A 27723-nucleotide genomic window follows, 5' to 3' on the forward strand; every position below is an offset into this window, starting at 1 on the left:
TTTTTCACCTAGTCGGCTCGGGATTCAAACACGCGACCTTTCAGTTACTGGTCCAACACTCTTAACCGCTAGGCTACCTGCCGCCAGATCAATCAACTTCAACACAGTTATTCAAATACATTCATCATCAATGACTACAATAATGAATCAAGTATTAAAATGCAATTTAATAAACAGTTGATTAATTCCCTGTTTATCATTAAACAAAAGCTTAGTAATAAAATATTACACCGAAAATAATGCTGAGAACTGATCACGCCATCTTTATCTGATATACACTGAGTGCATAAACATTAGGAACACATTCCTAATATTGAGTTCCCCCCCTTGTCCTCAGAACAGCCTCAATTCATCGGGCATAGACTCTACAAGGTGTTGAAGGTGTTCCACAGGGATGCTGGCCCATGTTGACTCCAATGCTTCCCACAATTGTGTCAAGTTGGCTGGGAGTGGATCTCTACTCCAAATTGCTCCTTCCATCTCCTCCCACAGATGCACAATTGGATTGAGATCTGGTGACTCGGCAGGCCACTGCAGTAAACTGAATTCACTGTCATGTTCTTGGAACGATTCCTGGACAAGCCTTGTGGCGTAATCCTGCTGAAGAAATCTATTTGCAGATGGATACACTGCTGCCATGAAGGGAGGCACCTGATTGGCAGTAATTATTTAGATATCCTGTGGCATTCAAACATTGCTCAACTTTTATCAAGGGCCCCAATGTGTGTCCTGAAAACACACCCTAACCATCACACCACCAGCCTGCAATGCTGACACACGGAGTGGATGCATGCAGTGGTGTAAAGTTCTTAAGTAAATAATATTTAAACTAATTTAGAAGTTTTTGGGGGGGTATCTGTACTTTACTATTTATATTGTTGACAACTTTTATTTCACTATATTCCTAAAGAAAATACATTTTATTTTTACTCCATACATTGTCCCGGACACCCAAAAGTACTCGTTACATTGTTTATGATTAGCAGGACAGGAAATGGTCCAATTCACACACTTATCAAGATAACATCCCTGGTCCTCCCCACTGCCTCTGATCTGGCAGACTCACTAAACACAAATGCTTCGTTTGTAAATGATGTCAGTGTTGGGAGTCTACCCCTGGCTGTCTGTAATATTTTTTTTAAACAAGACAATTGTGCCATCTGGTTTGCTTAATTGAAGGAATTTGAAATGATTAATACTTTTACTTTTGATACTTAAGTATATTTACAACCAAATACTTTTACTCCAGTAGTATTTTACTGGGTGACTTTTACTTGAGTCATTTTCTATTAAGGTATCTTTACTTTCACTCAGTCTGACAGTTAGGTACATTTTCCACCACTGGATGTATGTCCTCGTGGTTTCCTCCATACCCCAGTCCTCCCATCAGCGTGAAACAACAGGAACCAGGGTTCATCAGACCAGGCAGTATGGTTCCAATTTTCCAGTGTTTTCATTCCTTAGCCCACTGCAACGGCAGTTTTGTTTGTTTGTTGAAAGCTAATGGAGATCCATAACAAATACACAACAACTAAATCATTAAGGATCATAACTTTCACCTGGGTTCAGCTGGTCATGGAAAGAGCAGGTGTCCTTAATGTTTTGTACACTCAGTGTAGGTTGTGTCTACTATCTCATTCCCACAGACAACTGTAGAGGGAAGCAGTCCCACCCTGTTAACCGTCAGACTCCACTGTGAGAAGCCTCACAGAGGATATTCAACCCTAAGGGCAAATCCAAGGTCATGTCAATATCTTTACAGTAGAAGCTAACAAAACACACCAAAACTGACAAGGTACACACTGATCAGTAAAGTAAAGAGAGGCTAACATTCTAGAACGCTCTCTTTCCTCTGCACAGTTCTCTCACAGTGAGAAACAATAGGATTAGAACAGAGTGTTCTACACTTTCTTCATTTGATCCAATTCAACGTTGCAAATTATTTTATGAGATGAGAATTAAGTGGAGTGTCTAATCTTAGCTGGTCTGAGAGAGGTGATGAGGCTTCTCTCCTTTATGTACACATTGGTGTCTTTTTAAATGGCCCAATCTGTAGAATCTCTTCTCACAGTCAGTGCAGTGATAAGGCTTCTCTCCTGTGTGTATTCGTTCATGTCGTTTTAAGTTGCACAGTAGAGAGAAACTTGCTGCACAGTCAGAGCAGGTGTAAGGCTTCTCTCCTGTGTGTATACTTTCATGTCGTTTTAAGTGGCACAGTAGAGAGAAACTTGCCGCACAGTTAGAACAGATGTAAGGCTTCTCTCCTGTGTGTGTTCTCTTATGAACTTTTAGCCTAGTTGATGTTGTGAAGCATTTTACACAATAAGAGCAGGAGTAAGGCTTCTCTCCTGTGTGTGTTCTCTTATGAACTTTTAGCTCAGATGATGTTATGAAGCATTTTACACAGTCAGAGCAGGAGTAAGGCTTCTCTCCTGTATGTATATGTTTATGTGTTTTTAAGTGGCCCAGTCGAGAGAAACTCTTTCCACAGTCAGAGCAGGAGTAAGGCTTCTCTCCTGTATGTATATGTTGGTGTCTTTTTAAGTGGCCCAGTAGAGAATAACTGTTTCCACAATCAGAGCAGGAATAAGGCTTCTCTCCTGTGTGTATACGTTCATGTCGTTTTAAGTTGCACAGTAGAGAGAAACTCGCCGCACAGTCAGAGCAGGAGTAAAGCTTCTCTCCTGTGTGTATACGTTCATGACGTTTTAAGTTGCACAGTAGAGAGAAACTCGCCGCACAGTCAGAGCAGGAGTAAGGCTTCTCTCCTGTGTGTGTTCTCTGATGAACTTTTAGTCTAGCTGATGTTGTGAAGCATTTTACACAGTCAGAGCAGGAGAACAGCTTCTCTCCTGTATGCACTCTCTGATGAACTGTCACAGTCTTGGATGTTGTGAAATTCTTCCCACCGTCAGTATAGGAATATTGATTCTCTCCTCTGTGTATTTTTAGGTGTACTTTTAGCTTTGATAGAAATGGGAATATTTCCTCACAATGTGGGCAGGGGTGAGACCTCTTAGCTCTGTGATCTTTCTGCTGTTGCTCTCTGGATGTAGAGAATGTCTCAACATGGTCTCCTGTGTGAACAACATCAGAAGAAACAGTCAGTTGGTGTGATATACATGTCAATCAAATGTATTTTATGAAGCCCTTTTTACATCAGCAGTTGTCACAAAGTGCTTTACAGAAACAGAAAGCCAGCTTAAAACCACAAAGAGCAAGCAATGCAAATGTAGCAGCAAAGTGGCCACGAAAAACTCCACAGCAAGAAGGAACCAAGGAAGAAACGTAAAGAGGAACCAGGCTCAAATGGGTGGCCAGTCCTCTTCTGGCTGTACCGGGTGACATACAGTGCCTTGCGAAAGTATTCGGCCCCTTGAACTTTGCGACCTTTTGCCACATTTCAGGCTTCAAACATAAAGATATAAAACTGTATTTTTTTGTGAAGAATCAACAACAAGTGGGACACAATCATGAAGTGGAACGACATTTATTGGATATTTCAAACTTTTTTAACAAATCAAAAACTGAAAAATTGGGCGTGCAAAATTATTCAGCCCCTTTACTTTCAGTGCAGCAAACTCTCTCCAGAAGTTCAGTGAGGATCTCTGAATGATCCAATGTTGACCTAAATGACTAATGATGATAAATACAATCCACCTGTGTGTAATCAAGTCTCCGTATAAATGCACCTGCACTGTGATAGTCTCAGAGGTCCGTTAAAAGCGCAGAGAGCATCATGAAGAACAAGGAACACACCAGGCAGGTCCGAGATACTGTTGTGAAGAAGTTTAAAGCCGGATTTGGATACAAAAAGATTTCCCAAGCTTTAAACATCCCAAGGAGCACTGTGCAAGCGATAATATTGAAATGGAAGGAGTATCAGACCACTGCAAATCTACCAAGACCTGGCCATCCCTCTAAACTTTCAGCTCATACAAGGAGAAGACTGATCAGAGATGCAGCCAAGAGGCCCATGATCACTCTGGATGAACTGCAGAGATCTACAGCTGAGGTGGGAGACTCTGTCCATAGGACAACAATCAGTCTTATATTGCACAAATCTGACCTTTTATGGAAGAGTGGCAAGAAGAAAGCCATTTCTTAAAGATATCCATAAAAAGTGTTGTTTAAAGTTTGCCACAAGCCACCTGGGAGACACACCAAACATGTGGAAGAAGGTGCTCTGGTCAGATGAAACCAAAATTGAACTTTTTGGCAACAATGCAAAACATTATGTTTGGCGTAAAAGCCACACCATCCCCACTGTCAAACATGGTGGTGGCAGCATCATGGTTTGGGCCTGCTTTTCTTCAGCAGGGACAGGGAAGATGGTTACAATTGATGGGAAGATGGATGGAGCCAAATACAGGACCATTCTGGAAGAAAACCTGATGGAGTCTGCAAAAGACCTGAGACTGGGACGGAGATTTGTCTTCCAACAAGACAATGATCCAAAACATAAAGCAAAATCTACAATGGAATGGTTCAAAAATAAACATATCCAGGTGTTAGAATGGTCAAGTCAAAGTCCAGACCTGAATCCAATCGAGAATCTGTGGAAAGAACTGAAAACTGCTGTTCACAAATGCTCTCCATCCAACCTCACTGAGTTCGAGCTGTTTTGCAAGGAGGAATGGGAAAAAATGTCAGTCTCTCGATGTGCAAAACTGATAGAGACATATCCCAGGCGACTTACAGCTGTAATCGCAGCAAAAGGTGGCGCTACAAAGTATTAACTTAAGGGGGCTGAATAATTTTGCACGGCCAATTTTTCTGTTTTTGATTTGTTAAAAAAGTTTGAAATATCCAATAAATGTCGTTCCACTTCATGATTGTGTCCCACTTGTTGTTGATTCTTCACAAAAAAATACAGTTTTATATCTTTATGTTTGAAGCCTGAAATGTGGCAAAAGGTCGCAAAGTTCAAGGGGGCCAAATACTTTCGCAAGGCACTGTATGTATTCATATCAGCAGGCTGGTAACATATGTATTCATATCAGTAGGCTGGTAACATATGTATTCATATCAGTAGGCTGGTAACATATGTATTTATATCAGTAGGCTGTACAATAGAAAAGGGGAATAAAACTATTCTAAAAGTGGGTAAAAGCCATATCATCCTCCACTCACTATCTAAGGGTTAGTAACCAGGCTTTATCACATCCGACCGTGATTAGGAGTCCCATAGGGTGGCGATCAATTGGACCAGCATCGTCCGGGTTTGGCCCGGGAGGTAGGCCGTCAATGTAAATAATAATTTGTTCTTAACTGACTTGCCTAGATAAAAGGTAAAATATTTTTTTAAATACTAATTTTGTAGAACTTTAAAATACTGGCAGCATGTCTACTTCACTTCTTTATTCTACTCTCTGATCACTCAGGATAGCCCAGTGAATTAAACACATGCTGGATATGCTGGTATGCAAGTCTGAGTAGCATGAAATAACATCTACCTTCTCATTGAAACAGTTCATCATGAAACACTTCTACTACAACTTTTCATGCAGAGTGGGAAGTTGGAATGAACAACAAATTTAGATAGAACCTGGTCTTACCATGAGAAACAGATTCCCCAATCTTCTCCTCCTCTTCTTCATCTTTAATGTTGACATTCAGCTCCAGTGTTTGACTGCAGTCTTCCAGCTTCACTGATGCCATCTCTGGATCCTGCAGTACAAACTGGGCTCCACTGTCACAATCAGGACCCAGTGACTGTAGGTTTGGGCTCACTGTGGAAGGAGAGAAGCAGGCTGGGTTTGTCCTCATCTGCTCATCATCATCTACTCATCTATCACTCCAGTGTTCATCTGCTAAATTGTAATCACTTTGCTACTATGGCCTATTTATTGCCATACCTCCTCATGCCATTTGCACACACTGTATATAGACGTTGTTTTCTATTGTGTTATTGACTGTGTTGTTTCTGTTGCACTGCTATGCTTTATCTTGGCCAGGTCGCAGTTGTAAATGAGAACTTGTTCTCAACTAGCCTACCTGGTTAAATAAAGGTGTTCTCAACTAGCCTACCTGGTTAAATAAAGGTGTTCTCAACTAGCCTACCTGGTTAAATAAAGTTGAAATAAAAATTAAACAAATAAATTGATGGATTATAGACAAGGTTGTTTATATTGACCTCAGATTCTCAGTTTATCCGTGTTAAAGTAGTCTGTCATTTTGGTCATCTGTGAGGTATTAAAAATGATTCTGCCAACGTCTCCAGTCATCCAAAATGATGTAGAACTGCATGAAAATCTGTAGAATTCGTGAGGATGTTGATTTTGGCCTTTGGAATAGACCACAACACCTGAACAGGATCGATACATCCGAACATCACACCTGCTAGACAGGAATGTGAGTGTTTTGCCATGGCCAACGAAGAGCCCGGATCTCAATCCCATTGAGCACGTCTGGGACCTGTAGGATCGGAGGGTGAGGGATAGGGCCATTCCCCCAGGAAATGTCCAGGATCTTGCAGGTGCCTTGGTGGAAGAGTGGGGTAACATCTCACAGCAAGAACTGGCAAATCTGATACAGTCCATGAGGAGGAGATGCACTGTAGTACTTAATGCAGCTGGTGGCCACATCAGATACTGACTGTTACTTTTGATTTTGACCCCCCTTTGTTCAGGGACACATTATTCCATTTCTGTTTGTCACATGTCTGTGGAACTTCTTAAGTTTTTGTCTCAGTTGTTGAATCTTATTATGTTCATACAAATATTTACACATTAAGTTTGCTGAAAATAAAACGCAGTTGACAGTGAGAGGTCGTTTATTTTTTTGCCGAGTTTATTTTGAACTTGTCAGCTCAGGGATTCGTTCCAGCAACCTTTCGATTACTGGCCCATCTCTCCAACCACTAGGCTACCTGTACGTAATTCATATCAGTAGGCTGCTCAATACAAAAGGAGAATAAAACTAATCTAAAACTATCCCATAAGTCAAAAAGATGAGCCATATCATCCTCCACTCACTATCACAAGGGTTAGTAACTACACAGACTCATTTCATATCCTCGACCACTCACTATCACAAGGGTTAGTAACTACAGACTCATTTCATATCATCCTCCACTCACTATCACAAGGGTTAGAAACTACACACACTAATTTCATAGAACTTTAAAACACTGGCAGTTTGTCTACTTCACTTCTTTAGTCTACTCTCTGATCACTCCAGATAGACCAGTGAATAAAACAAATGCTGGCAATACTGGTGTCAAACCAGGCAAGTCTGAGTAGCATGAAATAACATCTACCTTCTCATTGAAACAGTTCATCATGAAACAGTTCTACAGCAACTTTTCATAAACAGTGGGAAGTTGTAACGAACAAAAATATTAGATAGAACCTGCTCTTACCATGATTAACAGATTTCCCAATCTCCTCCTCCTCTTCTTCATCTTTAATGTTGACATTCAGCTCCAGTGTTTGACTGCAGTCTTCCAGCTTCACTGATGCCATCTCTGGATCCTGCAGTACAAACTGGGCTCCACTGTCACAATCAGGACCCAGTGACTGTAGGTTTGGACTCAGTTTGGAAGGAGAGAGGCAGGCTGGGTTTGTCCTCAGTGTTGATGTTACCGGCCTCATACCTGAGTCAGCAAGTAGTTTAAGGGAAGCAGACAAAAAAGTTATTTTCTTGACAGAACTGAACTTTCTTTATTCTCTATTAAATATATTATATTTTTTCTTGTTCAATTATCTAATTCAATTCACTTGGACTGAAATAGTTGCCGATACTCATTTTGGGTGCCGGTACTGTTTATATTTGATAACCTGCAAAATCGGCAGTGTTTCCTACTTACAAAGCAAGTAGAGGTCTGTAATTGTTATCATAGGTACACTTCAACTGTGAGAGACGGAATCTAAAACAAAAATCCAGAAAATCACATTGTATGATTTTTAAGTAATTAATTTGCATTTTATTGCATGACATACGTATTTGATACATCAGAAAAGCAGAACTTAATATTTGGTACAGAAACATTTGTTTGCAATAACAGAGATCATACGTTTCCTGTAGTTCTTGACCAGGTTTGCACACACTGCAGCAGGGATTTTGGCTCACTCCTCCATACAGACCTTCTCCAGATCCTTCAGGTTTCGGGGCTGTCACTGGGCAATACGGACTTTCAGCTCCCTCCAAAGATTGTCTATTGGGTTCAGGTCTGGAGACTGGCTAGGCCACTCCAGGACCTTGAGATGCTTCTTACGGAGCCACTCCTTAGTTGCCCTGGCTGTGTGTTTTGGGTCGTTGTCATGCTGGAAGACCCAGCCACGACCCATCTTCAATGCTCTTACTGAGGGAAGGAGGTTGTTGGCCAAATCTCGCGATACATGGCCCCATCCATCCTCCCCTCAATACGGTGCAGTCGTCCTGTCCCCTTTGCAGAAAAGTATCCCCAAAGAATGATGTTTCCACCTCCATGCTTCATGGTTGGGATGGTGTTCTTGGGGTTGTACTCATCCTTCTTCTTCCTCCAAACACAGAGAGTGGAGTTTAGACCAAAGAGCTCTATTTTTGTCTCATCAGACCACATGACCTTCTCCCATTCCTCCTCTGGATCATCCAGATGGTCATTGGCAAACTTCAGATGGGCCTGGAGATGCGCTAGCTTGAGCAGGATTTTAATCCATGACGGCGTAGTGTGTTACTAATGGTTTTCTTTGAGACTGTGGTCCCAGCTCTCTTCAGGACTTTGACCAGGTCCTGCCGTGTAGTTCTGGGCTGATCCCTCACCTTCCTCATGATCATTGATGCCCCACGAGGTGAGATCTTGCATGGAGCCCCAGACCGAGGGTGATTGACCGTCATCTTGAACTTCTTCCAATTTTGAATAATTGCGCCAACAGTTGTTGTCTTCTCACCAAGCTGCTTGCTTATTGTCCTGTAGCCCATCCCAGCCCTGTGCAGGTCTACAATTTGATCCCTGATGTCCTTACACAGCTCTCTGGTCTTGGCCATTGTGAAGAGGTTGGAGTCTGTTTGATTGAGTATGTGGACAGGTGTCTTTTATACAGGTAACGAGTTCAAACAGGTGCAGTTAATACAGGTAATGAGTGGAGAACAGGAGGGCTTCTTAAAGAAAAACGAACAGGTCTGTGAGAGCTGGAATTCTTACTGGTTGGTAGGTGATCAAATACTTATGTCATGCAATAAAATGCAAAATAAAAATCATACAATGTGATTTTCTGGATTTTTGTTTTAGATTCCGTCTCTCACAGTTGAAGTGTACCTATGATAAAAATTACAGACCTCTACATGCTTTGTAAGTAGGAAAACCTGCAAATCGGCAGTGTATCAAATACTTGTTCTCCCCACTGTAGGTGCAGGAGCTCCACAATACTTTTGAGCTAAAACTTAACCTGTAGTAGATAAATGCATAAATGACTCAAACCATTTAGTACAAGGTTACGGTTTGTTTTAGGCAGCACTATGTGATATTTTCATTAATAACCTTGTATTCACTGTTTTACTTCAAAAAACAATTGTATTTCCTGTTCACACCATAGTAACGTTTATAGATGAACACAAACTGAATGTGTCAATATTAGTACACATGTAGAAAACACAATCATTACATTTGGTTTCAAAACAGCAGTTCAAACCGTAAAATTGTCTCTCTGCTGCATCCACACTGTCTGCACTGAAATCCGTTGACGCAGACCGTGCCGCGATTTAACCAGCGTGTGAATTTTTCCTTTCATGGAGATCTACGGACAATTCCTTCCACCTCATGGCTTGGTTTTTACTCTGACATGCACTGTGAAATATGGGACCTTATATAGACAGGTGTGTGCCTTTCTAAATCAATGTCCAATCAATTGAATTTACCACAGGTTGACAACAATCAAGTTGAAGAAATATCTCAAGGATGATCAATGGAAACAAGATGCTCAATGTCGAGTCTCATAGCAAAGGGTCTGAATACTTATGTAAATAAGGCATTTGTTTTAAGTTTTTTTATAAATGTTTAAACATTTCTAAAACCCTGCGTTTGCTTTGTCATTATGGGTTATTGTGTGTAGATTGATGAGGAACGTTTTTCATTTAATCCATTTTAGAATAAGGCTGTAACGTATCCAAATGTGGAAAAAGTCAAGGGGTCTGAATACTTTCCGAATGCACTGTATGTGTATGCATACATATGAGTAGGCTGGTACTGTGTGTATTCATATCAGTAGGCTGGTACTGTGTGTATTCATATCAGTAGGCTGGTACTGTATGTATTCATATCAGTAGGCTGGTACTGTGTGTATTCATATCAGTAGGCTGGTACTGTATGTATTCATATCAGTAGTCTGGTAGTGTATATATTCATATCAGTAGGCTGGTACTGTAAGTATTCATATCAGTAGGCTGGTACTGTACGTATTCATATCAGTAGGCTGGTACTGTATGTGTTAATATCAGTAGGCTGGTACTGTATGTATTCATATCAGTAGTCTGGTACTGTATGTATTCATATCAGTAGTCTGGTACTGTACGTATTCATATCAGTAGTCTGGTACTGTATGTATTCATATCAGTAGGCTGGTACTGTATGTATTCATATCAGTAGTCTGGTACTGTATGTATTCATATCAGTAGTCTGGTACTGTACGTATTCATATCAGTAGTCTGGTACTGTATGTATTCATATCAGTAGGCTGGTACTGTACGTATTCATATCAGTAGTCTGGTAGTGTACGTATTCATATCAGTAGTCTGGTACTGTATGTGTTCATATCAGTAGGCTGGTACTGTATGTATTCATATCAGTAGGCTGGTACTGTATGTATTCATATCAGTAGGCTGGTACTGTACGTATTCATATCAGTAGTCTGGTACTGTACGTATTCATATCAGTAGGCTGGTACTGTATGTGTTCATATCAGTAGGCTGGTACTGTATGTATTCATATCAGTAGTCTGGTACTGTATGTATTCATATCAGTAGGCTGGTACTGTATGTATTCATATCAGTAGTCTGGTAGTGTATGTATTCATATCAGTAGTCTGGTACTGTATGTGTTCATATCAGTAGGCTGGTACTGTATGTATTCATATCAGTAGGCTGGTACTGTATGTATTCATATCAGTAGGCTGGTACTGTATGTATTCATATCAGTAGTCTGGTACTGTACGTATTCATATCAGTAGGCTGGTACTGTACGTATTCATATCAGTAGGCTGGTACTGTACGTATTCATATCAGTAGGCTGGCACTGTACAAATTCATATCAGTAGGCTGGTACTGTACGTATTCATATCAGTAGGCTGGTACTGTATGTATTCATATCAGTAGTCTGGTACTGTACGTATTCATATCAGTAGGCTGGTACTGTACGTATTCATATCAGTAGGCTGGTACTGTACGTATTCATATCAGTAGGCTGGTACTGTACGTATTCATATCAGTAGTCTGGTACTGTACGTGTTCATATCAGTAGGCTGGTACTGTACGTATTCATATCAGTAGGCTGGTACTGTATGTATTCATATCAGTAGTCTGGTAGTGTATGTATTCATATCAGTAGTCTGGTACTGTATGTGTTCATATCAGTAGGCTGGTACTGTATGTATTCATATCAGTAGGCTGGTACTGTATGTATTCATATCAGTAGGCTGGTACTGTATGTATTCATATCAGTAGGCTGGTACTGTATGTATTCATATCAGTAGTCTGGTAGTGTATGTATTCATATCAGTAGTCTGGTACTGTATGTGTTCATATCAGTAGGCTGGTACTGTATGTATTCATATCAGTAGGCTGGTACTGTATGTATTCATATCAGTAGGCTGGTACTGTATGTATTCATATCAGTAGTCTGGTACTGTACGTATTCATATCAGTAGGCTGGTACTGTATGTGTTCATATCAGTAGGCTGGTACTGTATGTATTCATATCAGTAGTCTGGTACTGTATGTATTCATATCAGTAGGCTGGTACTGTATGTATTCATATCAGTAGTCTGGTAGTGTATGTATTCATATCAGTAGTCTGGTACTGTATGTGTTCATATCAGTAGGCTGGTACTGTATGTATTCATATCAGTAGGCTGGTACTGTATGTATTCATATCAGTAGGCTGGTACTGTACGTATTCATATCAGTAGTCTGGTACTGTACGTATTCATATCAGTAGGCTGGTACTGTACGTATTCATATCAGTAGGCTGGTACTGTACGTATTCATATCAGTAGGCTGGCACTGTACAAATTCATATCAGTAGGCTGGTACTGTACAAATTCATATCAGTAGGCTGGTACTGTACGTATTCATATCAGTAGGCTGGTACTGTACGTATTCATATCAGTAGTCTGGTACTGTACGTATTCATATCAGTAGGCTGGTACTGTACGTATTCATATCAGTAGGCTGGTACTGTACGTATTCATATCAGTAGGCTGGTACTGTACGTATTCATATCAGTAGTCTGGTACTGTACGTGTTCATATCAGTAGGCTGGTACTGTACGTATTCATATCAGTAGGCTGGTACTGTACGTATTCATATCAGTAGGCTGGTACTGTACGTGTTCATATCAGTAGTCTGGTACTGTATGTATTCATATCAGTAGGCTGTGCAATACAAAATGGGAATAAAACTATTCTAAAAGTACCTCATAAGTTATGAAAATTATGAGCTATATCATCCTCCACTCACTATCACAAGGGTTAGAAACTACACAGACTCATTTCATAGAACTTTAAAACACTGGCAGTTTGTCTACTTCACTTCTTTAGTCTACTCTCTGATCACTCCAGATAGACCAGTTAATAAAACAAATGGTGACAATACTGGTGTCAAACCACCAAGTCTCAATAGCATGAAATAACATGTACCTTCTAATTGAAACAGTTCATCATGAAATCCTGCCCTGCCTATCTAAAGTCTTCGAAAGCCAAGTTACCTTCTCTGCTATGCAATCTGATTTCCGAGTTGGTCATGGGTGCACCTCAGCCACGCTCAAAGTCCTGAACGATATCATAACCGCCATCGATAACAGACAGTACTGTGCAGCCGTATTCATCGATCTGGCCAAGGCTTTCAATGTCAAATTGGAGGGCCTGTTGTCTGGACCTCTGGCAGTCTCTATGGGCGTGCCACAGGGTTCAATTCTCAGGCCGACTCTTTTCTCTGTATATATCAATGATGTAGCTCTTGCTGCTGGTGATTCTCTAATCCACCTCTACGCAGACAACACCATTCTGTATACTTCTGGTCCTTCTTTGGACACTGCGTTAACAAACCTCCAGACGAGCTTCAATGCCATACAACACTCCTTCCAAGGCCTCTAACTGCTCTTAAATGCTAGTAAAACTAAATGCATACTCTTCAACCGATCGCTGACCGCACCCGCCCGCCCGACTAGCATCACTACTCTATACCTACAAATACCTAGGTGTCTGGTTAGACTGTAAACTCTCCTTCTAGACTCACATTAAGCATCAGCAGACAGACAGAGTTCAGTGTGTCAAATCGGAGGGCATGCTGTCCGGTCCTCTGGCAGTCTCTATGGGGGTGCTACAGGGTTCAATTCTCGGGCCGACTCTTTTCTCTGTATACATCAATGATGTTGCTCTTGCTGCGGGCGATTCCCTGATCCACCTCTACGCAGACGACACCATTCTATATACTTTCGGCCCGTCATTGGACACTGTGCTATCTAACCTCCAGACAAGCTTCAATGCCATACAACACTCCTTCCGTGGCCTCCGACTGCTCTTAAACGCTAGTAAAACCAAATGCATGCTTTTCAACCGATCGCTGCCTGCACCCGCATCCCCGCCTAGCATCACCACCCTGGATGGTTCCGACCTAGAATATGTGGACATCTATAAGTACCTAGGTGTCTGGCTAGACTGCAAACTCTCCTTCCAGACTCATATCAAACATCTCCAATCGAAAATCAAATCAAGAGTCGGCTTTCTATTCCGCAACAAAGCCTCCTTCACTCACGCCGCCAAGCTTACCCTAGTAAAACTGACTATCCTACCGATCCTCGACTTCGGCGATGTCATCTACAAAATGGCTTCCAACACTCTACTCAGCAAACTGGATGCAGTCTATCACAGTGCCATCCGTTTTGTCACTAAAGCACCTTATACCACCCACCACTGCGACTTGTATGCTCTAGTCGGCTGGCCCTCGCTACATATTCGTCGCCAGACCCACTGGCTCCAGGTCATCTACAAGTCCATGCTAGGTAAAGCTCCGCCTTATCTCAGCTCACTGGTCACGATGGCAACACCCATCCGTAGCACGCGCTCCAGCAGGTGTATCTCACTGATCATCCCTAAAGCCAACACCTCATTTGGCCGCCTTTCGTTCCAGTACTCTGCTGCCTGTGACTGGAACGAATTGCAAAAATCGCTGAAGTTGGAGACTTTTATCTCCCTCACCAACTTCAAACATCAGCTATCTGAGCAGCTAACCGATCGCTGCAGCTGTACACAGTCTATTGGTAAATAGCCCACCCATTTTCACCTACCTCATCCCCATACTGTTTTTATTTATTATTTTTTTTCTGCTCTTTTGCACACCAATATCTCTACCTGTACATGATCATCTGATCATTTATCACTCCAGTGTTAATCTGCAAAATTGTAATTATTCGCCTACCTCATGCCTTTTGCACACATTGTATATAGACTCCCCCTTTGTTTTCTACTGTGTTATTGACTTGTTAATTGTTTACTCCATGTGTAACTCTGTGTTGTCTGCTCATACTGCTATGCTTTATCTTGGCCAGGTCGCAGTTGCAAATGAGAACTTGTTCTCAACTGGCCTACCTGGTTAAATAAAGGTGAAATAAAAATAAAAATAAAAAAATTAAAAAATCTCCAAACCAAAATTAAATCTAGAATTGGCTCCTATTTCGCAACAAAGCCTCCTTCACTCATGCTGCCGAACATACCCTCGTAAAACTGACTATCCTACCGATCCTTGACTTTGGCGACGTCATTTACAAAATAGCCTCGAACACTCTATTCAGCTAATTGGATGTAGTCTATCACAGTCTCGTCTGTTTTGTCACCAAAGCCCCATATACTACCCACCACTGCGACCTGTACGCTCTTGTTGGCTGGGCCCTTGCTTCATATTGGTCACAAAACCCACTGGCTCCAGGTCATCAATACGTCTTTGCTAGGTAAAGCCCCGCCTTATCTCAGCTCACTGGTCACCATAGCAACACCCACCCGTAGCAAGCGATCCAGCAGGTATATTTCACTGGTCATCCCCAAAGCCAAGTCCTCATTTGGCCACATGTTCTTCCACTTCTCTGCTGCCAATGACTGGAACAAATGGCAAAAATCACTGAAGCTGGAGACATATCTCCCTCACTAACTTTAAGCATCAGCTGTCAGAGCAGCTTACCGATCACTGCACCTGTACACAGCCCATCTGTAAATAGCCCACCCCAACTACCTCATCCCCATATTGCTATTTATTTTTGCTCTTTTGCACCCCAGTATCTCTACTTGCACATCCATCCCTCTAGTGTTAATACTAAATTGTAATTATTTCGCCACTATGGCCTATTTATTGCCTTACCCCCCTAATCTTACTACATTTTCACACACTGCATATAGATTTTTCTATTGTGTTATTGACTGTACATTTGTTTATCCCATGTGTAACTCTGTGTTTGTGTCGCACTGCTTTGCTTTATCTTGGCCAGGTCACAGTTGTAAATGAGAACTTGTTCTCACCTGGCCTACCTGGTTAAATAAAGGTGAAATAAAATTAAACAGTTCTACAGCAACTTTTCCAGTGGGAAGTGGTAATGAAAAACACCAACTTAGTTAGACAGAACCTGCTCTTACCATGAGAAACAGATATTCCAATCTCCTCCTCCTCTTCTTCATCTTTAATGATGACATTCAGCTCCAGTGTTTGACTGCAGTCTTCCAGCTTCACTGATGCCATCTCTGGATCCTGCAGTGCAAACTGGGCTCCGCTGTCACAATCTGGACCCAGTGACTGTAGGTTTCTACTCAGTGTGGAAGGAGAGAGGCAGGTTGGGTTTGTCCTCACTGTTGATGTTACTGGCCTCAGACTTAATCTGAGTCAGCCAGTAGTAATAAAGAGAAACGGACACAAAAGTTAGTGCCAGAACTGTCAAGACTTACTTTATTCTCTAAAAATATGGTTTATTTTAGGTGCAGGAGCTCCACAATACTGTTGAGCTAATATTCTATAAGAGGAACATGAGCTCAAACAGTAAACATTTGAGGTGACGGTAATCAGCTCCGGTGAGCTCCTGTCCAAGACAAGCACTGATCTCATTCCAATAGATGAGGTAGCTAAGCATTGACAAAACATTAATTAATTCACATTAGACAAAGTATACACTTTAAATTAGGCTACAAACTGTAAATGCAGTTAATCTAGAGTAGATTTCCTGAATTCACATAAATGCCTCAAAAACCATTCAGTACAAGTTTGCAGTATGTTTCAGGCAGCACTATGTACTATTTTCCTGAATAACCTTGTCTTCACTGTATTATTCATATCAAAAACCAATAGTATTTCCGTTCACACCATAGTACCATTTATAGATAGACAGAAACAACTGAATATCTCTGAATATTAGTACACATGTAGAAAACTTCAGCTCCAAAACAGTAGTGCGACCGTCAAATGGTCCATCTCTGCTGCACCGAAGTGCGTTGATGCAGACCGAGGGGGAACCGCCATTTTACAATTTCGTGAATTTGACACAAAACCAAAAACGACATGTAAAACGAATCCAGAAATCTCAAATAAATTGATCCTTAATGAAATGACCTTGACAAAATGATATACATCCACTCAGACTAACCCAAAGTCACTATGTGATTTGTAAAAAAAAAAGTGATCACGTTCACTCACGCGTTTTGACATACAAATAGCACATAAAACCGTTATCAAACGTGATAATAACTTGACGTATTTGTTACCTAGCATGTTATGACATGTTCTTTAGATATTATAACGTGCTATTACATACCAGTAGTAATACGGACACAGAAGTTGTCGTCTCGACTGCACAATTCTGACGTATCCTTTATTCTGAAGAATGATGCGCGCCTGCGCGGAACTTCCTGTTCCCCACTACCAGTTTCTAAACCCAGAGACGTAACAACGCGAGACTTCAGATAACGCTTGTGAAGCGGACCAAGCATGGGTTTGACAAGTCAATGAGAGAAGTGAACAATTCTGATACTTTTGCAGCGGCTAATGGAGATCCTAATAAATACCAAAAATATTCCGTCGACACACTTTAAATATGGCCATTATTTTACAAATTTCATAACTGCAGTGGTTTATTCGCGTATCTTACATATTGCAGCATCACATGAGTAGGCAGACACTCTTCACTCTTTCAACGAAACTCCAGATATAACACATTTTATCGGTGCCCTGCTCCGAAAAACAATGCTCTCTCCTACTCTTCTGAGACGCATGATAATCAAAACAAAACCATTACTGGTCACTCTGACAGACTCTACCTTTCACCATGCCTCCTTTACCATCTTCCTGACCTCAAATGATCACCCAAAAATACATAATTTTTGATGAATCGCGCTCCAAAAGAAACCAATGTTCGTTTACAACCTTTGGTCGGTTTGCTCCATTTTTCGTCGTCTCCGTCTTCCATTCCTTCTGACCAACTTTACTCAACTGGGAGATATCAGACTTGAACAGCACTTCCGCTTCGCCATATTTCCCTCCCCAAAACCAGACTGAATCCTGCATTGAAAAAAGCCCAAAACTTCAGGTTAAAGGGGAATTTCACCGTGGCTTTGCCATGGCATCAGTGGCGACGTCCACGGACGGTGAATTTCGGCTCTATCAGGTCCATCCAGCATTGACTTTATTTAGCCCAAAATTGTCCGTCTGTTTTGATCAAAATCTAGCTGAAGGTCAGGCTGATCAGCTTGTACTCATTGAAATGCATTAGATACACGAATACAACTATATTGCATATAGTATAAGTTTGATTATCTTTTTTATATACACAATATCATGAAATATTGATTTAAAATACATTTTAAAAATCTAAAATCTTGTTAGATGTTCTGATATAGACAGACTGACCTGTAATTTCAAATCATTAGTTTACAATCTCACAATGGAATTGATTACAATTTATAACCGTCATGCCTCAAAACTGGGAGAAGCAGAACGAAAGAGCAAGTCATTCACCCGACATTTGTTCCTCATGACGGCAACACAATGATAATTGTAAGCATCAACATTTCTGAAAACGTTTCTAATTTGATATTGATATTTTATATTATTTTCTCTAGGCTAACATAATAAACTCTGGTTGGATACCTGCATGCTAGCTAGCTAACGTTAACACTAACTTATTTGCTAACTAGATAGTAATGCGGGAAAGCAGGGTTAACATATTTGATGGTTGTAACGGGTAACATGTCTATGGTGGCAATTTCTAAAAACCTTAATTAACCTATATAAGGACATCTCAATCAAAAGTAGCCAATTCGAAACTTTCACAGACAATATTTAAAGCGGAATCCTGAACCTGGCCTTCTTCCTCACTCGAGTTTGTTCCCCCGCTCCCCATAATCTGTCCTGCCTCAATTCCACTTTCTCCACTTGGTCCAAACTATAATTATGTCCAAGAGCCATAAACTCCCTTGATGGTCTCTTCTGGCTCCATGCCTGTTCCAAACGGTCTGCTCATATACATCCGGGGCCTCTTGCAGCTGCCTGACTGTGTCCATAGTTAGTTCATCTTGCGTTTCTCCAGTTCTCTGCACCATCTGTTGTGCCGTGTAACCTCCAGCTTCTTTGGCTGCTTGGTCTGCCCTGTCGTTGCCTCGTCTCACACTGGTGCCCTCTTTACTGTGCCCTTTACATTTCACGATGGCCACATTCCTTGGCAGCTGTATCGCTTCAATTAGTCGTTGCACTTCCTGTTTGTGTTTTATGGGTTCGTTTGAGCTGGACAGGTAGCCCCTCCTCATCCATTGTGGGCCATCTATATGTGCAATGCCATGTGCTTATGCAGAATCTGTGTAGATGTTCACTCTTTTCCCTTTGCTCAGTTCCAGAGCTCTTCTTAGTGTTCGGAGTTCAGCCAGCTGGGCTGAGGCCTCAGATGGGTCCAATCTCTTTGCTTCTACCACCTCGTGTGTTCCTGTCCCTCCTCCTTGCTTCACCACTGCATATGCTGCTATGTTACCTTCTCCTGGTGTCTGTGACCTGTAACAACAACCGTCCTTCCAACTGGACATTCGAGGTCCATCCTGACCTTTACTTGTTTTGCTGCCCTTACTTCACAAATGTGCGGTTCTCCGTTTCCCATCCCATCCGTCATGTTGTTTACTTCTGTCACATAGGTGAAGTGCTTGGCCGTGATCGTTTTTTGTGATGTTCGACTTCCTCTTGCTCCATAGGGTGAACAGTTTGGAGCCAATAAAGGCGGTCACCCCGTGATCTGTGTTGATTTCCAGAGGATGTCTCATAACGATATGAGCTGTTTTCCCTATTGCCTTAGACAGGGCAGCAATGTGTCTCGCGCAATCAGTTTGGCCACATTCAATGTTGTCCAGTTGTGCACTGTAGTAATGCAGCTTGTTGCCACTCCCTCTGAGCACATATAAGGGACTGCTATGTACAATAGGCTGTCTCTCGGTCATGTCTTCATACCATGCTTCTTCATATATCTCGTCCTTTTCCTTGGAGTAGTTCATTGTAACATGTGGTGGGTCGTCCAGTGGGTAGTAAGCATTCAGTGTTTGTATCCATGGTTTCCACCTCTGGAAAGTACGACAGACACGTGGAGTGTCTGGGTCACAATCCAGGAGCCTGAGCCAGTATACATGTGATTTCTCTTCCGGTTCTTCTGTATCCCCCAAATACAACATTCAGGGAGGGTCAAGCTTTTCGGTCATCAGCATCGGCATTAGTTTGGCTGGAGGAATGTTTGTTACATGCATACCCTGTCCATTGCAGTATATGCTACAGCCAAGTTTAGAGAGTAGGTCCCTTCCCATCAAACCGATGGAACATTCCAGGTTGTATAGGAATTGATGGGTGACTTTCAGGTCATCCCAGTACACATCCAGTGGCACGGTAAATGGCTTTCTCATAATATTTCCCGAGACCCCTGAGAAAGCTTGCGTCTTGGGGGTATGATGCTTGCACAGAAGACCACATGCATCCTGTGTCAATCAACATACTCTGCTGTTTACCCCCAATCATGCAATTTTAACTACTGGTTCCTCACTAGGCGGAAATGTGTAGTTGGTGGTGTTATTTACGTTAACTGGGGTCTCTGGGCAGCTTCATTGATGAGGTCCGGTTTCTTGGCCTAGCCAGGCCATACTTGGGATCAAGCTTGGATTAGGAAGTTGTTGCCCCAGCAGGCATACCGGGACCAGATGGCTGCTGCTGGTAGTATGGCTGTTGAGGCTGGTGACCACCTCCATATCCGCCCCAATTTCCCCGCCCACGTGGTGCCCAGTTACTGCGTCCCCGTGGGGGCCCAGAATATCCCCTGCCCCTTGTTAGGCCTTGTTGATATGCGGGGGTCGTCCACAGTTCCTGGCATAGTGGCCATTTCCTCCACATCTGTAACACATCATAATAATTGTATAATGTTGTATGAAGTGTCCCCCATTGCCACCTGTTCCTCCTTGCTGCTTTCTCACTTCCTTATTCAGTCTATGTTCCTCTTCCATTCTATCTAGAGTTTGCTTCATGCGCCTCAGCTGTAGCTCCTCCCATACTCTCCTTCGTTCTCTCTCTTTCTCTCGTGTCTGGGTCAGACTGTCTTCTGTCCATACCTGACCCCTGTCGTTTACACTTTCTCTGTCCATCTCTGCGCTTCCCGAGCATCCATTCCCATGGCTGCCCTCCATACTGTGTTGTTCGCTTGTGCACTCCCTCCCTTTTTCCTCTCTCTGTATTCTGCTCAGCTCCGTTATCCCATCTCTCAGGGAGCGGGATGCTGTTAGTAGCGCATCAATTTCCGGCCCTCGGTCTTGAGCCAAAGGGACCCAAGCTTGGTCGTGATGCCCTTCTGGTCTCTTGTTATAATTGACAGTTGCTGTTACATCCAGTACTGGGGCCATCAACTCCGACCCTTCATAGGATGGGGGCTCAGGGGCTGTGGGTAGTTGGGGATATAATCTCCCCGTGGAGCTGGGCTTGGGTGTGGATGGTGTAGACTCGCTGCACATTTCCCGCAGCTTCTCCAGCATTGCCAACCCAATTTTCTCCTTCAGTTTGGCCTTTTCCATTGCATCTCTTATCTTCCCTTTATTTGGTTCCCCCCTGCTTCCATTCGGTGCTTGTCTTATGCACTTTCCGTTTGAGCGAGTCTAGGATGCGACCCGGCTCGCCCTCTGCAGGGAGCCCGGTGGGGGAGATGATATAGCCTTCCTCAATCCATTCTTTATACATCGTTTCACCCCGCTGCTTCCATTCCATGCCTTCTTTACCACCATTCACTTTCAAGGTGGATTTCAATGTTTTCGATACTTTTTCAATAGTTAAGCATTCCATGGTGGGGTGTTGTCGGTTTGTTATCTGCTATACGTTTATTCGCTTGACTTGGTTAGAACACCCTTCCCGTCTTACGTCGACCACACCCGTCGCCTCGTCTCCGTACCTAGTGTATATCTTATCTATTACTCAGTGGCTCAATTAATGTTTAACGTATGTTCAGATGTTGATCATGTAATTCTACAATATTAGTATGGTTCAAACCTCATAATATAAATTTACACACATAATTTTACGTTAATAGAGTTGAACACTTTTTCCAATAGTCATGCACACCCCCTCAATATTCAATGATATAACTCTGTGCAAACATCTCATCTGCAAGCCCGCGACTTTTTAAACATTCTCACCGGTACCAGCTCCAACTGAAATAACTAATGTACCAGCTCCAACTGAAATAACTAATGTACCAGCTCCAACTGAAATAACTAATGTACCAGCTCCAACTGAAATAACTAATGTACCAGCTCCAACTGAAATAACTAGTGTACCAGCTCCAACTGAAATAACTAATGTACCAGCTCCAACTGAAATAACTAATGTACCAGCTCCAACTGAAATAACTAATGTACCAGCTCCAACTGAAATAACTAATGTACCAGCTCCAACTGAAATAACTAATGTACCAGCTCCAACTGAAATAACTAATGTACCAGCTCCAACTGAAATAACTAATGTACCAGCTCCAACTGAAATAACTAATGTACCAGCTCCAACTGAAATAACTAATGTACCAGCTCCAACTGAAATAACTAATGTCCCACACTCGCTTGGCAGGCTCAAATTAATACAACTCAGACATCTCATCTGAAGGTCCCCGACCTCATTCATACCGATATTAGTCCCCGACTGAATATCAAGCGTATTTCATGCACACGATTTGAGTCTCACAAATCGTCATTCACGCCAGTAAGCTTCAACGTACACCCTACAAATCTTAATTCACGCCAGTAAGCTTCAATTTACACCATATGAACGTAATACACTTCATTCACTGTTACATCAATTCCCACCCTCAGTCATACTTTAAAAATAGGGCATCTCGCCCTTTAAACATTCACACTTGGCATCTCACCTAGTACATTACATTAGTTCGTTATGTCATAGAATATGTGGCCAGTCAACATTGCATTTACCACTGCGTATCTCCAGTGACTTGTTTTTATCAATGTAAATGTGTTATAATTTGGTTACTTACGTCAGACAGGTATTCTCACAAAATAAATTTGGATAATGCCAATATGCAGAATTTCAGTTATTACAATAGGTATCTGCTTACCTTTTTAGTAGACCGGTCTTTTTGTGAGAAACACCGTCCGACGACAGTATTGGCCAATCGGGTGGCACACCAATGTCCAGTGGGGTCTTTAACCGGATCACGTCGGGTCACCATGTTAGAGTTGCGTTTTTCGAATCCGGTATCAGGAAGAATAAAAGTCAGAATCTGTCGTTAATTATCTTTAATTAAATTCAAGCAATAAATGGTAAATGCAATTTTCGTATATACACGGGCTCTCTGTCCCACCCTGCAGGGCAAACAGAGAACTGTTTGGATGTACGCAAACAGATGTTCTTATACTGTGATAGACAGTTCCAACCCGTCTGTTGGCCTATCACAGTAGAGGCTGAGCGTGGTTTTAGACTTGCTCAGACTAGTCCTAATCTCTTGGTGCTTCTTGGAGTCCTCCCTCCATTGATGTATAGATCCTTACTGTTCTGGTATCGCAGCCTAGTTATAACAGTTGCTCAGGTCCTGCTATTGTGTTGTTCAGTATTTTTCCATCTCAGTTAAACCTCCTCATGATGACCACCCCTCCCTATACCTGATTAACCACAACTTTGTAAGATACAGCAAGTCACACCATGTGCTCAATATTGTCACATACAAACACAAGGACAAAGCATCTGCCGGGCTGTTATCTACAGTTTTGCAACATGCAGCAGTCTCAGCATGTTGCTCGGTCCTTGACACACACACACACACACACACACACACAGACACAGACAACTGCTGTTCAAACAATTCAATCTTACGTGATATAGTAGTGGGTTACAGAGCATAGACAGAAAACCTCACAGGGGTCGTACAGTGGCAAGTCAAATTCAAGGACTTTTTCAGGCACTAATATTTATTTACTTTAAGCCCCGTGTGAAAACCCTGAATTATAGATAAATATAGAAACAACTGAATGTGTCTGAATATTAGTACACATGTAAAGAACTGAAAATCATTACATTCAGCTTCAGAACTGTAGAGCAACTGAAATGTTCTCTCTCTGATGAGGCACTACCTGCACTGAAGTCCGTTGATGCAGACCTCCTATGGTATCATGGAGGTCCACAAACAAACCTTTAAGGTGCAGGTCTGTCTAATTCTGTACTAAGAAAATAAAACAAGAAATCCCTATTAACTCCTACCACACCCTCCCCTTCCCCCAAAAAACCCTCCCACACCCCCCAATAAACTATATCAATAGATCCCTTTCTGTGTTTGCAAACATTGGGGTCTATATCATGCTGAGACAATCCACCCCCAGGTTATCCAGCTTATCAAAAACCATACCGACAGTAACATCTGTTACCCCCAACAACTCTGCTGCAGTTTACAAGATAACTTTAAACCTGGTATTTCTGCTTTACACAATCCAAGTTGTTGATAACCTTACCAATGAAAGCTATGAAGTACATTTTATTCACTATTAAAGTATCCTTTGTCACAGTGCATTTATGGACGCAAGATTTCTGAACAGGCCTCGAAACCATGTCAGGACTATTAGAAAGACCAGTTCTAACAGTAGGTCCTCTTACTACAGGACCAACCATGGAAGCTCCATCAGTCTGACAGTAGGTCCTCTTACTACGGGACCAACCATGGAAGCTCCATCAGTCTGACAGTACTTCCTCTTACTACGGGACCAGCCATGGAAGCTCCATCAGTCTGACAGTAGGTCCTCTTACTACGGGACCAACCATGTAAGCTCCATCAAAACCTTCTAACACCTCAACAGCACTGATAAGCTTTCACTTCTTTAACCCTCTTTCCTACTGATCAACCTTCAGGCTTCAACCACTCTGTCTCCCTTCACATGTTCTTTAACAATATCATCCATGGACATAGATATTGGGACCTCAGAGATTATTACTCCCTTCAATGTAGCATCAGCTCCAGGGTCATGGCTTCTGAGCTTCGTCCCATTATGATTTTCTACACAATATATTAACAATCTACCATTTCCAATTTTTTATATCACCTTTAAACCAGGTAGGCTAGTTGAGAACAAGTTCTCATTTACACGGGTGAAGCCCAGTTTAACTTCACCTCTCTTTTTATGGCCTTGGTTAACCTTACATCGGAGTGTAAATGAGGCCCTGTGGTCTCCTCAAACATCATCCCAACTTTCCACTGTGACACATTATTACTCTAGCTCCCTACCGTGGGCCTCTTTAGAGTTTCTATACTACATGCGCCACTGCTTCCAGTATCATTATCTCTGTTCTTCCTATGTCTTTCCACTACAGACCATTCACATACTAGGCCCTCATCCTCCCACTCCATATCATCTTTGCTGTTAAATTAGAGACGTATAAATAAATAACTGTTGTGCTTTGTAACTACTTTAACATGTGGAACTGTTGCACTAGAAATGAAAATATTGATTTGACATACAGTTTAAGATGGTAAACATTGATTTGACATATAGTTTAAGATGGTAAACATTGTACAACTTTATGTAAACATTGTCTAACTTCATATAGAACAAATTGCACTTGAAATTAACATTTATTTTAAAGTTATTTTATATGCATATTCTCACTTTTTTTCTGAGACAATCACTGAATGAGTTATTGATTTATTTATCTTTAAATGCAATACTTGATATATTATGTATTTCTATCAAATCAAAACTGGAATTTCTACTCAAAGCAAAGGTTGTAAAAGTATACTAGACATTAATAGAATTATAATAGAATAATAGAATAAGCCACTGCAGTTATGACATTGATAAAAGAATGGGCCTGTTTCAAGTGTGTGCCGACGGAATATTTTTGGTATTTATTAGGATCCCCATTAGCCGCTGCAAAAGTATCAGAATTGTTCACTTCTCTCATTGCCTTGTCAAACCCAGGCTTGGTCTGCTTCAAAAGCGTTCTCTGAAGTCTCGCGTTGTTACGTGTCTGGGTTTAGAAACTGGTAGTGGGGGAACAGGAAGTTCCGCGCAGGCGCACATCATTCTTCACAATAAAGGAAACGTCAGAATTGTGCAGTCGAGAACTACTTCTGTGTCCGTTTCAAATATATGATTACTGGTATGTAATAGCACGTTATAATATCGAAAGAACATGTCATAACATGCTAGGTAACAAGTACGTCAAGGTATGATCACGTTTGATAAAGGTTGATAACGTGATGAGGTTTTTACAAGTCACAGTTCGAGACTGTGGGTTAGTTTGAGTGGATGTATATCATTTCGTTAAGGTCATTTCATTAACGATCAATTTGTTGTAGCTTTCTGGGTTCGTTTTACATGTCGTTTTTGGTTTTGTATAAAATTCACGAGCTGGTAAAATGGCGGATCCCACTCGGTCTGCATCAACGCTCTTCAGTGCAGGCAGTGAGGTTACAGCAGAGAGGGACCATTTTACGGTTGCGCTAAATTATTAATGTAATCAGTTTTCTACATGTGTACTAATATTCAGAGACATTCTGTTGTTTCTGTCTATCTATACATGTTACTATGGTGTGTAGGAAAATGCTATTGGTTTTTGATTGGAATAATACAGTGGAGACAAGGTTATTCAGGAAAATAGTACATAGTGCTGCCTGAAACATACTGCAACCTTGTACTAAATGTTTTTGAGTAATTTATGCATTTATGTGAATTCAGGAAATCTACTATAGATTAAGTGCATTTAGAGTTGTGCAGCCTAATATAAAGTGTATACTTTGTCTAATGTGAACTAATTCATGTTTTGTTGTCAATGCTTAGCAACCAGATCTATTGAAATGAGATCAGTGCTTGACTTGGACAGGAGCTCACCGGAGCTGAGTACCGGCACCTCAAATTTCTACTGTTTGAGCTCCTGTTACTCTTATAGAATATTAGCTCAACAGTATTGTGGAGCTCCCGAACCTAAATATAAACCATATTTTTAGAGAATTAAGAAAGTGCCAGAACTGTCAAGACTAACCTAAGTGTCTGTTTCTCTTTATTACTACAGACCGACTCAGATTAAGTCTGAGGCCGGTAACATCAACAGTGAGGACAAACCCAGCCTGCCTCTCTCCTTCCACACAGAGTCCAAACCTACAGTCACTGGGTCCTGATTGTGACAGTGGAGCCCAGTTTGCACTGCAGGATCCAGAGATGGCATCAGTGAAGCTGGAAGACTGCAGTCAAGCACTGGAGCTGAATGCCAACATTAAAGATGAAGAAGAGGAGGAGGAGATTGGGGAATCTGTTAGTCATGGTAAGAGCAGGTTCTGTCTATCCAAGTGTGTGTACTGGCATAGAGCAGGTTCTGTCTATCCAAGTGTGTGTACTGGCATAGAGCAGGTTCTGTCTATCCAAGTGTGTGTACTGGCATAGAGCAGGTTCTGTCTATCCAAGTGTGTGTACTGGCATAGAGCAGTGATGTGGAGACACTTGCAGAAGTTGGCATTTTTATAAACAGATTTCACGCAATTATACATCATTTTAGATGACAGGAGACTTTCGCACAATGTTTTTTAATACCTCACAAATGACAGGCTACTTTGACACTGACAAACTTAGAATCCGAGTTCAATAAAAACAACCTTGTCTTGAATCCATCAATAGTCTAGGCCAGGTGTGAGGAGAAACACATGGTACAATATGAGTCCTAAACAAGCTTTCCAGTTTCACTCACTCACCGACCCAAAGCTTATCCCTAACTTGCTTTACTTTGTAAAACAATGCTGTTTGCTCAATAGGCCTATTTGAAAGATAACTTGGTAACACAGAGAGAATAGTATTTTCTTTTCAGCAGGGTCCATTTGCTTTACAACCTGTTTTCCAGTGATTTGTATTAAAAATAAATATTCTTATTAAATACTTTTTTTCTTTACATAGTTGAATGTGCTGACAACAAAATCACACAAAAATTATCAATGGAAATCAAATTTATCAACCCATGGAGGTCTGGATTTGGAGTAACACTCAAAATTAAAGTGGAAAACCACACTAC

General features: G+C 41.6%; 2 protein-coding genes across 8 annotated transcripts in view; one reads left to right on the forward strand and one right to left on the reverse strand.

Moving 5' to 3' along the window:
* Positions 1-1182: 1182 nt before the first annotated feature.
* On the reverse strand, positions 1183-17719 carry LOC110511225 (zinc finger protein 501-like). Of its 4 annotated transcripts, XM_036981895.1 has the most exons (5): positions 16985-17067; positions 15819-16057; positions 15192-15287; positions 7364-7597; positions 1183-3077 (listed from the first exon to the last, which is right to left on the reverse strand). In XM_036981895.1, the coding sequence occupies exons 4-5, from the start codon at positions 7593-7595 to the stop codon at positions 1978-1980; spliced, it is 1332 nt and encodes a 443-aa protein (XP_036837790.1). In that variant the 5' UTR covers positions 7596-7597; positions 15192-15287; positions 15819-16057; positions 16985-17067; the 3' UTR covers positions 1183-1977. The 4 variants fall into 4 exon arrangements, with proteins under 4 accessions (XP_036837790.1, XP_036837788.1, XP_036837789.1 ...); XM_036981893.1 differs by lacking the exons at positions 15192-15287; positions 16985-17067 and adding an exon at positions 17593-17719; XM_036981894.1 differs by lacking the exon at positions 15192-15287 and having other exon boundaries at positions 16985-17066.
* A 7953-nt stretch (positions 17720-25672) lies between these two features.
* LOC110519529 (zinc finger protein OZF-like) overlaps positions 25673-27723 on the forward strand; it is a 65879-nt gene continuing 63828 nt past the window's right edge. Inside the window, exons 1-2 of one of the 4 annotated variants that reach the window (XM_036981876.1) lie at positions 25673-25824; positions 26737-26985. In XM_036981876.1, the coding sequence (XP_036837771.1) occupies positions 25815-25824; positions 26737-26985 (259 nt within the window). In that variant the 5' untranslated portion in view covers positions 25673-25814. Of the gene's footprint in view, positions 25892-26736; positions 26986-27723 lie in introns of all 4 variants that reach the window. The other 3 variants (XM_036981880.1, XM_036981874.1, XM_036981875.1) reach the window with 3 other exon arrangements.

The sequence above is a fragment of the Oncorhynchus mykiss genome, chromosome 7, assembly GCF_013265735.2.
Source record: "Oncorhynchus mykiss isolate Arlee chromosome 7, USDA_OmykA_1.1, whole genome shotgun sequence".
Taxonomy (NCBI): domain Eukaryota; kingdom Metazoa; phylum Chordata; class Actinopteri; order Salmoniformes; family Salmonidae; genus Oncorhynchus; species Oncorhynchus mykiss.